The sequence below is a fragment of the Helianthus annuus genome, chromosome 4 (assembly GCF_002127325.2).
Source record: "Helianthus annuus cultivar XRQ/B chromosome 4, HanXRQr2.0-SUNRISE, whole genome shotgun sequence".
In the NCBI taxonomy this organism is placed as follows: domain Eukaryota; kingdom Viridiplantae; phylum Streptophyta; class Magnoliopsida; order Asterales; family Asteraceae; genus Helianthus; species Helianthus annuus.
The window spans coordinates 181622845-181638624 of NC_035436.2; the positions used below are offsets into that span (position 1 = coordinate 181622845).

At 34.2% G+C, this 15780-nt stretch overlaps 1 protein-coding gene across 3 annotated transcripts; it reads left to right on the forward strand.

The window, feature by feature from the left end:
• The first annotated feature begins 11126 nt into the window (after positions 1–11126).
• Positions 11127–15780, forward strand: LOC110937375 (transcription factor bHLH144). Of its 3 annotated transcripts, none has more exons than XM_022179787.2 (4): positions 11127–11379; positions 13208–13338; positions 13485–13630; positions 14636–15780. In XM_022179787.2, the coding sequence occupies exon 4, from the start codon at positions 14962–14964 to the stop codon at positions 15562–15564; it is 603 nt and encodes a 200-aa protein (XP_022035479.1). In that variant the 5' UTR covers positions 11127–11379; positions 13208–13338; positions 13485–13630; positions 14636–14961; the 3' UTR covers positions 15565–15780. The 3 variants fall into 3 exon arrangements, with proteins under 3 accessions (XP_022035479.1, XP_022035477.1, XP_035844544.1); XM_022179785.2 differs by having other exon boundaries at positions 11127–11287; XM_035988651.1 differs by lacking the exon at positions 11127–11379 and adding an exon at positions 11457–11538.

Below are 15780 nucleotides of genomic sequence, written 5' to 3' on the forward strand. Positions count from 1 at the left end.
CTCCAATCCCAAATAACATCTTCTTCCACATTTATGCACTTCATAAGCCATACTGTGTTAACCCAATAAACACAATAAGAAACATGAAACCACTTACTTAACTCTTAGGTGCTGTTTGTTTTTTCAAAAAAGCTCTGTGCAGGCTCTTTTGTCTGCGCGGTGCGGACCACGCGCAGACATTGCTACGAGTAGACTGTTTGTTTTTCTGAAGTCGTTTCTCCTTTAGAACTTCGCCGGAACCCTAGCTGTCTTCGGAGTTTGGTAGTTGTCTTTACGGCTCTGTTGTCGTCGCCGGATGGCGGTGATTCGCCTGAATGCTCTTCAACTCTCTTCTCCCACCCCCTCTCTCTATGAGTTTTGAAATTTGTTTTGCATATCTGGTTTGGGGGGACAATGAATTTGAATTTTGAATGAGATAACTTGTTTGAGGAAAGCTGGCAAGGCAGATTTGAACCAGATAAGCTGGTTTGAGGAGGTTTGATATCTATGCTTTAAACACTTGTACATTATGCCTTAGTGTATGGAAAAAGATAGAGATGCAGTATGTTTAATAAAACATGAAAATTGAAAAAGCTAACAAAATTACACCTAGGATCAATTTAAGGTGGGGGCTAGAATTTTAACACATAAGATTAACAAACATTGCTTTATTTTATAGAAAGATTCAGTTAAAACTTTGTTATCTTATTTATTTATCTATTTATTGTTATAAAACATGGAGATGAAGATAACAAAAAACAACTATAAAAGAGGGGTTAAGTTATAATACAAAGTGGTTCAAAAATAAAGTGTAAGAGACTACTATAAAATGATTAGTGTTCAAAAAGGAATAAAGTGGGAAGAGTAATTTTGTTAAAGAGAATAAAAAGGTTATGCACATGCAAGTCACATGTTATTTCCCCCTCATTTTTAAACGTCCGTAACTTTTTTATACGTTATTTGTTTTTAAAAATATACCATAAAATCGAGCGTATTTTTATTCTTAATATGGGTACCCTATTCTTATACTTAAAAAAATCAAAAACACAGTTGCGTATTACACAATGGACATAACGTAAAATCCAATGGAAAATAGACAAAAATCACAATTGATGACAACAGACAAAAGACACAATGGATAATAGACTAAACACAATGGACATAACGTAAAATACAATGGGTATCAAACTAAAAACGCAATGGACAATAGACAAAAAACACAATTGATGACAGCAGATAAAAGACACAATGAACAACAAACTAAAATACAATGAACTATAGACTAAAACATAATAAACAACATATTAAAAACATTGGACAACAAATTAAAACACAATGGATAACAGAATAAACATAACGACCAAAACTTATAATACAATGTATCGAAAACCCAAATATAACATCATCTTCATTGTGTCATACATTGTGTTATAGGTTCTGATAAAAGCGCAATTGGCAGAACCCAAATTAACATTGTGTTACAAGTTTTGATAATAACACAACGTATAGAAGAACCTTAGTAAAAATGTAAGGGCCAAAACACAGTTGAAAGACACAATGTCCAAAACCTTTAACATAATACAAAGAAAACTCAGTAAAAATGAAATTTTTTATATAACAATATCATACTCATATTAAAGATAAAAAATAGTCGTTATTATGGTGATTTAAAAAAAAACAAATGTTGTATGAAAAAGTTATGGATGTTTTAAATTGATGGGGGAATTGACATGTGTGTTGCATTAGAGAGAGAAAATCAATAAATGTAGAATTTCCTTATAACATTCCATTATTTTATTTTCACTAAAACTAATCTCAATCATCCAAATTTAAGATCAATGGACTGGAATCCTTCTTATTCATCTTATTTATGTTTTCCTTTGTATATGATCCTAATCCATAAAATAAAAACGAACATTGGAAGAACTAAGATATCCACATTACATGCTTTAAAACAACCTGAGAATGTACAAAAAAGTAATAGGGAGGTGACACCTTCGTGAACCCTCAAACTTATAAAGCGAGACATCTTTTCTTTACATCTTTATACTGCTAAGCTATAAACCCTTTGATACCACATGTACTTTGGATCATGTTGATTGTCTTCAAGATCGTATATAAGAAGTTGAATGGTTTAATAAATCTATATATGATAAAAAAGAAAGTGAATGAACAGTGCTTTATAATTTATTTTTTAAATTATTAAATTTAGAATGGAATACATCATTAAGAGATCATCAAATGGTATCGGGTATAGGTATCGGTCTCAAATTTATCAAATCGGTGTATTTTCGGTACCGGTTCTGCACAGTTATTCACCGGTTTTTACCCTCAAATACCGGTGCCGTACCAGTACCAACCGGTACCGAACCGTACCATACTAGGTATATTCGGTACCGGTACCCACTTTTGGGGATTTCGGTAACGGGAACAGTGCTTTATAATTTATTTTTTAAATTAAAATTAGAATGGAATACATCATTAAGAGATCAGCAAATGGTATCGGGTATACGTACCGGTCTCAAATTTACCAAATCGGTATATTTTCGGTACCGGTTCTGCACAGGTATTCACCGGTTTTTACCCTCAAATACCGGTACCGTACCAGTACCGACCGGTACCAAACCGTACCATACTAGGTATATTCGGTACCGGTACCCACTTTTGAGGATTTCGGTAACGGTATTTTCGGTACCGGTTGGTACCGAGCTCATCAAATCCTGTAGCAATGCAAGTAATTGCATCGTTTAGATTACTTTTCATACACATAGTAAGTAAACTGTATTTCATTTGAATGAGGTTTTATATACACAACAAATTATTTTGCTTTCTTTTTTGTCTTTTTCTGTAATGAATGAACTGTAACATGTAAAATTAACTTGGATATTTAGAATATTGATGAGCAAATCGTATCAAATCCTGTAAATGAATCGGTATCGTATCGGTACCAAATTTACTATACCAAATCATTTTCGGTACCAATTTGGTACCCACCTTTTGGCGTTTTCAGAATCGTTACTTTCGGTTCGACACCGGTCTAGCACCATACTTGTATTTATTGATTTTTACTTTCAAATACCATATCGTATTGTACCGAGCATTTTCGGTGCCGGTACCTAATTTCGATGATTTTCCGGATCGGTACTTTCGCTGCCGTTACCGGTACCGAGCTCATCCATATTTTAACGTGTTAGCACCGTAATAATTGAACTGAAAACAACCGAATTTCCAACGTGTAGGACGTGTGGGTCCTATTATTATATATTAGGTTATTTAAAATCGTTTTTTATGACGGAGTGATTATCCTTACCACGTCATTTTATTTATGTTTTGATATTCGATATCTTTTTGCCGTTGCTGACACGCCTTTTGTAGTCCTTGGGTCCCGCCGCAACGCGTGGGCGAAAAATAACTAGTTAATAATAATAGAAAAGGTTGAAAACTTGTGATTTAAAGAATTTATAAGTCAAAGTTAGATTAAATTAAATAGAAAAGGTTGAAAACTTGTGATTTAAAGAATTTATAAGTCAAAGTTAGATTAAATTAAAGTTTAATGAATTTACAAGTTTATGGAATTTTAAATAACTAACTAAAGGGACATTGTTCTAGCGGTACCTAGTAACTCTCTTTAGGGAGGTTTCCGGTTTCTTGTTTATGACAGAATGTTATGAGCGAGCCAGGGATTTTATCACAGTGGGCCTTGGGCGGTCGGTTTCATATGAAATTAGTGACGGGTCAGGTCACCAACATTGTCTGTGATCGCGGGCGTGAGTGACCTTTTGTCTATAAGTGTACACTAGTGGTCGTGTTTTGTTATACTACCTTTTAGGAGAACTAATATTAGATTAAACGAATTAAATTTTAATTTAAAATGAGCTGTTTGTTTTAAATTAAAAATAAATTGTTGTCTGTTACAGAAATAGGAAGAAGGAAACCGTCACATTAAATTAAATTAAATCTTTAATAAATGAATATATATTACATTACACAATTTCAAGATTAAAGCCATATACTAATAATATACTTTAGCATGAAATATGATTTTTTTTTACTTTATACCAGTTATTGTACTGGTATAATAACTGCAAGGTAGAAACGTGAAACGATATGGTTCTCTCTGAACGATGGTCTCTTTAGATTGCACCAAAATGTCAAATACTTAACCAAAAACATGCCAACATCTTGCTGGCCTGGTTCTTTGTTTGTACTCTCATAAAAGTTATAATTGAACTTTGTTTTGGCTTAAAAAACATAATATAAGGAAATGATTCTATAATTCATATTTGTTGTATTGAATACAATACACATTATTAATCACCTATGTTTATTTGGCTCCAACGTTATGCAGAGTTTAGAGCAAAGGCCTTCTCCTACACAGATGCAGGTCCAAGGTAAATTGTTGAAAGAGACCATTTTTTGTCCGAATGGGCTTGAACTTCTGCTCACATAAAAAGAACCTAACAGACAAAAGGAGTAGTGAATGTCGAAGATGAAATTATTGAAGACCATGATCCTTTCTACGCTGCAACCTTTGTAAGATTAATCATTCTTTTCAACTTTAGAAATACGTTTATTGCTTTTAAAGTTTGAAAGTGTAGAACTTGGTGCCCAACAACTCCCATGCCTTTCTTGGTCGGATCAAGCCAACTATTTCCGACAACCTCATGTCATGCGTGAAAATAGTAAGGAACTTAAATCTGCTTGGGATTCCCTTTTAAACTGCTTATTGGGTGTGTGTTGGGATTTATTTACTGTGTTTTGCAATATAAGTCATGCTTATTGGGTGTGTCTTGGTGTGTGTTGGGATTTATTTACTGTGTTTTGCAATATAAGTCATTATCAGTGGCAGATCCAGGGGTGTTTTGGAGGTTCCTAGGAATCCCCTCGGTTTAGAAAAAAAAATAAAAAAATAGTGGAAATTTTATATGATTTAAAAAAATAGTGAGAATTAGTCAAAATCTACCAAAAGGAACCCGGTGAAAAAAATTCCTGGATCCGCCACTGGTCATTATTGTGTGTGGTTGTGGTATGATATGTCGTTTCGCTTTAGTCACTACGGGTGGTATGTGTCATTTTTCTTGGGAGGTCTGGTTGGACGCCTGTATCATTTACAAGTGGAGGTGGTTGCATTCATAGTTGAAGGGCATGTAGATGGGCCCATCCTCAGTAAAGAGTATGGATGTGTTAAAATATGTTAATAATCGTAACACGGAAACCAATTGTGAGTATAGCAACATCTACATCTATATTTATGTGCAATTTATTAAATTAATAGATTTATAATAAGTATTTCCTTTATACAAACCGTGTAACACACGGGAACTTAAACTAGTATCTTTATATATTCATACAAAGATACATCTACTAATTATGGAATTAATACCCATCCACTTAATTCAGAATATCAACCAAAGAAGGAAAATATTAATATACTCTCCAAAAAAAACCTTGCCTTGAAGAAGCCCATAAAAAACATGGCCCTTTGGAACCTACATACATACATACAATGCTAACCAATCAATAAAAAGGTGTTAATCATACAAACCAACCCATAATCAAAATAGTAGAAGATAATTTGAAATGTAGATCAATCATACAACAAGCGTCTCCTCGGTGCCATCACTATTTCCGGGTCCACTAAATAGGTGACATTGTCACCTTCCACTCCCATAATTCTTTTTGTGACAAACTTTCTTGGATTTTCAGGCGATTGGAGTACAACCACTTCACTGGGACCGCGTTACCATGTCGAGTTGAGATTCTATCAAGCAAGACAATCTCATTAGTAAGGTTAAAGGTGGGGATCATACTAGGACCATGGACCTGCATGTACCTAACTGTTAGAACTTAATAGAGAGAAACTTTGACAAAAAAGGAAATATAAGATGTAAAGATTGGATATTGCCAAATCAGTGGAGCAAAGGTAGGTGTTGGTGACATGAAAAAATTGGCCACCAGAAAGCTTTTGTCTAGTGCTACTTTTACTATGCAGGCAGGCCCATTGCTGTAACAAACTCATCTTTCTTTAGTAACAAAACTTTTAGAGTGGAGGACAACTTCTACTATTTGTTTCCAACAAAACTGATAAATATAATCATTCTTAGACCATGTGTAATGGGGCTTTATAAGGGCATGAAAGATTTTGATAATGCCCTTACACCATTACTCATGGGCATTATAGGGGCATGAAGAGTGAGGGGCATTTCTAGAATAATGCCCAATAAGAAGGAACAATAAGGAAACTAATAAATAAAAGGGCATTATGAAGTTTTAACCATTACATGAAACATTATGATGGTGATGTGGCAAAAAATGCCCCTTAATGGGCATTAACCATTACCCATGGTCTTATACGCGTAATCACAATCACTTGTATTATTTGTGTTCCACTATACACAATTTGGAGGCAGCCAAACCTTAAAAAAAGAGGTTTACAAACAGAATACTGAGGTTTTGTTGTATCAAAGTATTAGATGCATTTAAATTGGTTTGCTCTTTTATGCATAAATAAACCTTAAGTTCCAAAAATAAAAAACAGTGACATACGTCACTTACAAAGATCAATATCATGATGCTTTTGTTGGGGACTGGAGTGCCCTTAATTGGCGCACCAACATGGTGTTTAGCGCCCCCATGCTGATTTGGCATGGGGGCGCCAATCAACAACAATCTGTCAGTAAGACAACATCCAAGGGTAACGGAAGTTTGAAAAACATGGCGGTGATCCAGTTTTGAAGGAAACGTGATTTGTGAAGAACATGGGTAGGAAAAGGTGGACACCGTCAAGACTAGGCATCGACTCATTAGATCTCCATTGCTTTCTGACTTAAGATCAACCGACGGGCATATGTCCACCATGTATTCCTCCATTAGTTGATTACGTCTTCTCACTGGTTTGTCGATATCAATAATTGAATCAATAGCTTTTCTTGTCGACAAAGGTGTAGAAATACCGGAAAGTTACTATGATAAAGCACACAAAGTACATATTGGTCCTTTTATTCTCTATATTTTGTCACAAAGTGTGATTCGAAGCATTAAAAATGTGAAAGTTGACGATTTCTTGATCTGAATGTGGATTTCGATAGGAAATGGCGTGAAGTTGTAATCCACTAATGGAGAAGTACCTAGTGGACATGTGCATGTCGTTGGTCATAAGTCAGGAAGCAATGGAGATCTGATGAGCCGCTACCTAGTACTAATGGTGTCATGTATGTGTCAACTTGTGTCAGTTGCAACACCTGTTTAGTCGATCCTCTTTTAGTCCAGACGTCATTCTCCAACGATCAAGATAGAGAAGCCAAACGAGCAAGAATAAGTTGATGAATAAAGAGAGAACTTTTTCCTGTTAAAAATATATATCTTGGATAAGTTTATAAAAATATAAGTTACATTTTAAGATTCGAATTTGAATGCTCGTGTAAATTAGTTCAAAACCATAAATACGAATACGATTTGGAAATCAAATTCGGAATTTGGTTTAGAAGCTGAATTCAGGTTCGATTTGGTTCAAATTTTTGTTTCTTTCTGTTTTGATTCAGATAGCAAACACCCCTATGTGCTTAGGCAAAGAGAGGCCATGCCAGTCCAAGTCGAGCAAAGGGTCCGAGTTAAAAATGGATCCACATCGAATCAAAAGAAATTCGGAATAAGGGAGGGGATACAGTTGTCAAATGTCAATATTCGACCCCGGATCTTGGATTTAGGTCTCTACATGTGTTACTAGTGTACTTCCGTTTGGTAACATTGTATTAAAGATCCTTAATAGTGGTTCGCTAGCTCACCAAGGATTAAGGGTGTGTCAAGGTTGGTCGAATGTGATGATGTGACAAAGCTGGCATGTAGCAGGGCTTCTTAGGTGCTCAAGCTTGCTCGTTGGTGATTTTAGTGTTTTCAGACTATTTTGGTTAGTTTGATTTACATAAAACCAAAGAGAAATAATAATAAACATTGATACGAGTTAGCAGGTATGAAGTGCATACTCGTTTAAGACTGTTCTTACCACTAGCACTCACAAATCCTGGGTGAAGCCCCCTAGAAAAGGGGGTTTAAAGGAACATTCCCCTTGTGTGGGGTCGTTGGAGCCCCTAGTAGAAGTCTCGCTACCTAATCAGCGAGTGGCACCCACAGCGACCGAAAATTCGTTACCATGTTAAAAAGCCTTTTGGAAATTGCTTATGATATGGTCCGGTTGCATGGTGCGTTAGTAGGACGTTTAGTTTATGACTACATTTTGTTTTTTTAACCGCAATGGACGTTTAGTCTATGCTCTTGTATTTTATAAAACATTCATGTCGAGTTTTAGGAGTTTGTCTCGTCTTTTTTTTCGCATGGGAAAAATATGGGTTGATTATTTTTTGGTCGATGGAGATCAATAGATGGCGATGGGTCAACGTAGGTTATGTTTTGTCTCAAACGGGTCAAATGGGATAAACAGTTCAAAGTCTTATAAAGCAAAATGTGTTACATAATGTACTACTTTTATACGACTTTCGATATTATCTCCCTCAACCCAAACATGGCCCTTCGGAACCTACAGGTATACAATGCTAACCAATCAGTAAAAAGGAGTTTAATCATACAAACCCATAATCAAAATAGTAAAAGATAATTTGAAATGTCGATCAATCAAACAGCAAGCGTCTCGGTGCTGCCGACACTATTTCTGGGGTCCATTAAATAGGTGAGAATGTCACCTTCCACTCCCATAATCCTTTCTATGACAAACTTTCTTGGATTTTCAGGCGATTGGAGTACAACCGCATCACCGGGACCCACATTACCGTGTCGTGTAGAGATTCTATCAAGCAAGACAATCTCATTACTAAGGTTAAAGGTAGGTGTTGGTGACATGAATAGCACAGAAAAATTTGGCCACCAGAAAGCTCTTGTCTAGTGCTTCTTTTACTATGCAGGCCCATTGCTGTAACAAATTCATCTTTTGTCTACAGCTTCTACTATTTGTTTCCAACAAACTGTTTACCTAAATTAACACATAAGTATAATCATTCTCATACGCGTAATCACAATCACTTGTACTATTTGTGTTTCAACTATCTTATGCATATTTCAGAATTAATAACAACCCAAAGCAACATCTCGGATAATGAAAAAGCAAGATCCAGCATTCTAAAGATATAGAACTACCGATGAACTTACCTTCAGTTATTTGTAGCATCATGTTTTTCGATTCTTTCTCGGGTTAGCATGATAACTTCATTTGTACATTAACTAAAAAGAAAGAAAGCACAAAACAATTATCATTACAGTTTCAAAGTTTCCACTGTACACAATATCTTCCCTTCTAAGAAAACATACCATTTTTCCATTGTTGTTAATAGACAAATAACAATAAGGTACCTATATGTTGCATAGCGAATAGTGATAAATAGCATGCGGCTATTTTACAAATAGCGATACACTAGAAAAAAATTAAAAATTTTTATATGTATATTATATCAAAACACCTTGGTATATATGCTATTTTACATGTATATTTAACAAAAACCTAAAATCCAGCTATTTTATAGCTATATTTAATTGCTATTGATATTAGAAAATAATAGTATATTGTCGCTATTATCGCTATCTATCGCTACAACCCTAATAGCGAGCCTAGACCTATACGATACGTAGCGCGCTATAGCGATCACTACGCTCGCTATTTACAACAATGCATTTTTCATCTCCAATATACCATATTCGAGAACCGACACAATTAACATATAACAGGAACAGATAGATTTTTGTAAAAATAATGATTAAATGATATTATGCAGAAAAAAAAAATATAAAAAAAAAATTAATGATTCAAAGAAACATACCTCAAACTTATAACAAAACCCTACAAAAGACAAGGAAAGCCTACACTAGATATCACATGTTTGTTAATCACAACAATTTTCTCTTAGGCATCGAACACTAAGCATCACACCTTTAAAAAAGATCAAATTCAAACTAAAACAATAAAAGAACTAAATTAATGAAGCTAAACTTTCAGTTGTCATGTCTAATTAATATTGTGTGATCATGCAGAATATGAAACTGATGGACATGTCTAAATGAGATCGTGTGAAATTGATAAAAATATGTAAATGGTATTGTGTAATCATGCAGAATAGCTACTTTATACACGATCGGAAGTGCTTGTCATCGTCTCTAGTGTGCGCATATAACGTATATACGTGTGAGCCCTGAGGGGGCAAAAGTAAAATTTCACTAATTTTAATGTTATTTTACTAATTTCGTGAAAATAACGTTAAAAACGACGGAAAGTGTAGCACAACTTCTACTTATTTCTACACGACACCTCTCTTACTAATGAAGTGGGAGTAAAACTCAAATGATTCTTTGCTAGTTTTTTAAATTTATTCACTCACATGTGACATGTGTAGCACAACTTCTACTTATTTCTTACTTTAAGGTTCCATTTCAACCACCACTTTGAGCACTACTATATCATCCATGTTGCTTTATCTCACATTTTACTCGTTGCAAAAAGAATTACTTATTAACCAAACAAAGATAAAATTGAGAAATGAGATGTACGCGTTTTAGCTACACTATAAGGATAATAACGTAAAATCTAGTGTGAATACTCTAAAGTCAGGCTTTCACATGCAACTTTATTCTCAGTCAAATCAGGTTAGGGTATTAGGTAGCGGTTTTTTTCTTTTTATCATATCTACTTTAATGTTTTATTCCATATATTAATAGAGATGGTACGAGGGTGACAAGATGGTAATCAACCAAATACTTTCATTATGGGTTGTCACAACAATTTCTTAAAAAAAAAGTTCATCTAGTAAATAATAATAAATAATAAATAAATATATGTTATATAATAGACTTGAAGTCAATCAAATGATGTTAGAACATGATTAAGAAAAGAAAACCCAAAAAATAATGATAATAAAAACTTAAAAAGAAAAAGGAAGTGGTTTACTTGGTGTAGTTAATTACTTAAAACCAAATTCCAAGAGATTAGATATGTGACAGGATCACACATTTTGTCAAACCTCCTCATCACGCTCACGCGTGCTCTCATTATCCAATCCAACGATCACAAATCATCCCATATTTTCATCCAACGGCCCACATTCTCCCTCTTTGACTCTCACCTGCACAAAAAGCAGAAAAAAAGCACACTGTCCCCAACACCCAACATCAAAAACCCACCCACTCCTCTCCATTTTACTTGTCCCTCACCACTCATTCATTTACTCTCTCAAACTTCACTACATCAACAATATCTTTCATAAAGTTTTAATCTTTCTCTTTCTTTCTTTCTTCAACAAGCTATATTTGGGTACGAATTTCTTGTAATTTTGTGGGAATTGTAGTGTAGGATGTTAATCTTTTGAGTAAAGCTTTGATCTTTTTTCAAGAAATCTGGTTTGGGTATGTGTTAATTGTTTTGTTTAATATCATTCTAATCTATATTTTGGGTATGAATTATCTGTTTTACTTTATGAATTTCTTGTAATTTTGTGGGAATTGTTGTGTAGGGTGTTAATCTTTTGAGTAAAGCTTTGATCTTTTTCAAGAAATTTGGGTTGGGTAGGTTTAAATTGTTTTGTTTAATATCATTCTAATCTATATTTGGGTATGAATTATCTGTTTTAGTTTATGATTTTCTTGTAATTTTGTGGGAATTGTTGTGTAGGATGTTAATCTTGAGTTTTTCTTTCAAAAAGTTTTAATCTTTCTTCAAGAAACTAAATTTGGGTATGAATTATCTGTTTTTGTTCTTGATTTTCTTGTAATTTTGTGGGAATTGTTGTGTAGGATGTTAATCTTTTGAGTTTTTCTGTTAAAGCTTTGATCTTTTTTAAGAAATCTGGTATGGGTATGTTCTAATTGTTTTGTTTAATATCATTCTTCAAGAAGCTATATTTGGGTATGAATTATATGTTTTAGTTCATCATTTTCTTGTAATTTTGTGGGAATTGTTGTGTAGGATGTTAATCTTATGAGTTTTTTTTGTTAAAGCTTTGATCTTTTTCAAGAAATCTGGTTTGGGTTGTTTTAATTGTTTTGTTTAATATCATTCTTCAAGAAGCCATATTTGGGTATGAATTATATGTTTTAGTTCATCATTTTCTTGTAATTTGTGGGAATTGTTGTGTAGGATGTTAAACTTTTGAGTTTTTCTGTTAAAGCTTTGATCTTTTTCAAGAAATCTGATTTGGGTATGTTCTAATGTTTTTGTTTAATGATTTTGTTGATTAAATTCAAGGGCTTTATGTTTGATGTTTCCGGGAGTATAATTGCACAAGAGATCAATTAGATCTTTGGAGTTTTGTTTTAAGAAGGTTTTTTTTTTTTTTTTTTTTTTTTTTTTTTTTTTTTTTTTTTGTATATTGTCTCAAGAATCTGATTCTTGGTATGTTTTAATTGTTTTGTTTAGTGATTTTGTTGATTGAACTGCAGGTGTTTGTAGTTAATTTTTAGGAGTTTTTTGTTTGATAATAAAGATCAAGAATTCAATCCTATTAGTTTTTGTTTATAGCTCAAGTTCTATGGTTAATTGTTTTAATTTTGATGGGATCTTTTGTTAAAGAAATATTTTAGTTTACTTTATATCATTAAAAGTTTAATTCTTTAGATCTGTTATTTCACTAGTTTGTTCATAAATTTCTGTGCAATTATTTATTATATATCCTCATAGAACTCATCAAGAAAACTTAATCAGAATAGAACTCACTTTAACAAGTGATTATGATTTTGTGATCAAGTAGGTTATACATAGGGGCTGTTTGTTTACCTCTTAATGAGGCTCTTAATGGTTCAGACCTCTTACTGGTTCAGTACTTAATGGTTCAGACTGTTTGTTTCATGAGCAGATGTCTGAATGGTTCAGACATTTGCCTCTGAATGATTAAGATTTATACAGAGTCTGAATGGTTAAGACCTTTAATCTGAATTGGTCAGACATTTACCATTAACTCTTACTGATTCAGACCTCTTACTGGTTTAGCACTTAACCATTCAGATGTTGCCAACCAGCCCCATAGTTGTATTAGTACTTTTGTAGGTAAAGAAAGAAACTCAATATTGAAACAAATGTGAAATTAATGATTTTGTCAATCACAAATGTGTTTGTAACATCTACTATAGACTCTTTTATTTAGTATTTATATACTTGATATGCTAGGTACATAAGTAATTTAAGAAGAGATTTTATGTTTATGGTTTGACTTTTGATTATGTTATTTCTTTGGTGTAGGGATCATCATACAATTGAATTTGAATAAGTGGATCAAAATGCCGTGGACATCTTTGGGAGTGATGTATTGCGGAAAGTGTTCTCGCTTGTCGGTTTTTTTCCGTTTTATACTGTAATTTGATTTTACTAAGGTGAGATGCATCTCATTTTGTTTGTTGTTGTTGTTATTTGTCACATGTTTAACTTCCTTTATACATGTAGTATCAATTATTATGTGCTCAAAAGTCAAATGTTGACTTTCTATTTGGAATATTTTTTTTTTTTTTTTTTTTTGCAGGCTTGTTTTTGTTAGTTCCGTTGGTATTTTTTAATCATTGCATATTGGTTGGAGGACTGAGAATGTTCATTGGTGTTTCACAAAGGAGAAGTCATAAAATGAGTGTTGGGGTTATTGCTTATTACAATTTGATGCAAGTTTGTCAGGTATATGTTTTATGCTATCTTTTATCGCACCCTTTGACTTTTTGGTCGACCAAGTGATTTTATTAGGGCTGCAAATGAACCGAACGAACATGAACAAGACCTTGTTCATGTTCGTTTGTTAAGAAATATATGTGTTCACGAATTGTTCGTGTTTGTTTGTTAAGGAAATGAACGTGTTCGTGTTCGTGTTCGTTTGTTAATTTTAGGCATGAATGAAAACGAACGTTGATGAACACAAATGAACACAAACTAATGTTCATAAACAGTGGCGAAGCTTGAAAATTTCTATCGGGGGGTCGGAAGTCACCGGACCTAAAAGTATATACCTAAAAAAATTATTTTTTTATAAAACCGGGGGGGGGGGGGTGTCGAAAACGTATATACCTAAAAAATTCTATATGAAACGTACATACATAACACTACTGACCGAAAAGTTCGGGGGGTCGGGCGCCCCCTCCGGACCCTTCATAGCTGCGCCACTGTTCATAAACAAATGGAAACAAACGAACACAAACTAATGTTAATAAACAAATGGAAACAAACTATCATAAACAAATGGAAACAAACGAACACAAACAAGCGTTCATGAACAGGTTATATAATACACCGACACTTGTTAAATATTTTATTTGTTGTAATATTAAAGTATTTAAATAAAAATAATAACTAAAAACACTAATGAACTATCGAATACAATCGACCATAAACAAACACGTTACCGAACGTTCACGAACATTAATGAACGAACACCGCCTCTATTCATGTTCGTTCATTTAACTAAACAAACAAAATTTCTTGTTTGTGTTCGTTTGTTTAATAAATGAACGAACACAAACGAACTTCCTGCCGAACGGTTCACAAACTGTTCAGTGAACGTTTGGTTCGTTTGCAGCCCTAGATTTCTGTTATAAGCGATACATATTAATTTCTGTTAGACCTCAAAAGTCAGCCTTTACCTTCATTTGGAGCCGAATGACCAATAACCGTTCGCTTGTTTTGTTACAGGCTGAATATTTCCGTCAGTTGCTTAAGCCTGTTACGTAGACTTTCCATAGCCAAAGCTTGTAGACGTTGGCAAGGTTTGCTCTTTTGGTTATTTTTTCACATTAGAAGACGTTAAGGATATTGATCGGTTAGTTGTTGGTGGTTATTACTAAGTTGGAACATAAAATCTCTCGGTACAAAAAAATGGAAATAACTTAAAAGCGCATCGTTTGCTTTACTCATCGCCCTTTAAGACTCTCCTTTTCTTTTAAGATCACACTAAGCCCACGAACTGAAACGACAAACAACAAAGGCACAAATTCGGACACATTTGGTTAAAAGAATTAATGCAGGGTAATCAAGATCAAATGGGTAATGGGTACGTACCCGATCACCATATTTCATCGTTCTTTGGTCAAAACGTTGACTTTCATCCATCACGGGATTGCCCAAGAAATTTCATTATCTTCGACAGGACAGATAATCGTAGTCAGATTATGTACAACCCTGGTCTAAACATGGGCCGGCCTTATTTCCCTGATACTGAACTGATGCAAAAAGACGTAAACACCCCTCGGATTATGGAAGAAGATTCAGCTGATATTGATGCATTGTTGAGCTTCGATGACGAGAATGAAGATGAAGAATATGAAGAAGACGACGACGAGGTTAGCACGGCACGGACCGACAGAAATGACACATATGATACGTCTGATTCTTGCTCTTCACATCCAAGAAACCAGTGGGTCGGGTCAACATCGTCTCACGGGTCAAGGGGTAATTTAGGAAAACATGAAAAAATGAGGAAGATGGTGAAATCCCTTAGAGGAATTGTGCCTGGTGGTAACCCGCAAATGAATACAGTTGATGTTCTCGATGAAGCTGTAAAATACCTCAAGTCTCTAAAAGTCGAAGCACGTAAAATGGGCTTCGGAAATTTGTCGGGTTGAAATCTGCAACCAGGTTGGTGGAGTGACGATTGTGCTCCTGCTGTCGGAATGTTGTTGCCTTTGTTTCGGGAGGTGCCTAGCTCTGTAGAAGGGTAATTTTACTTGCTTTCTTATGTGCGAATGATGAACCTGTGAATTTAGTGTGGTTATTGCTGCTTGTGACGATTAGTTCGTTATCGATTTATTGTATCATTATTACGTTTGTGCTTTTCTTGA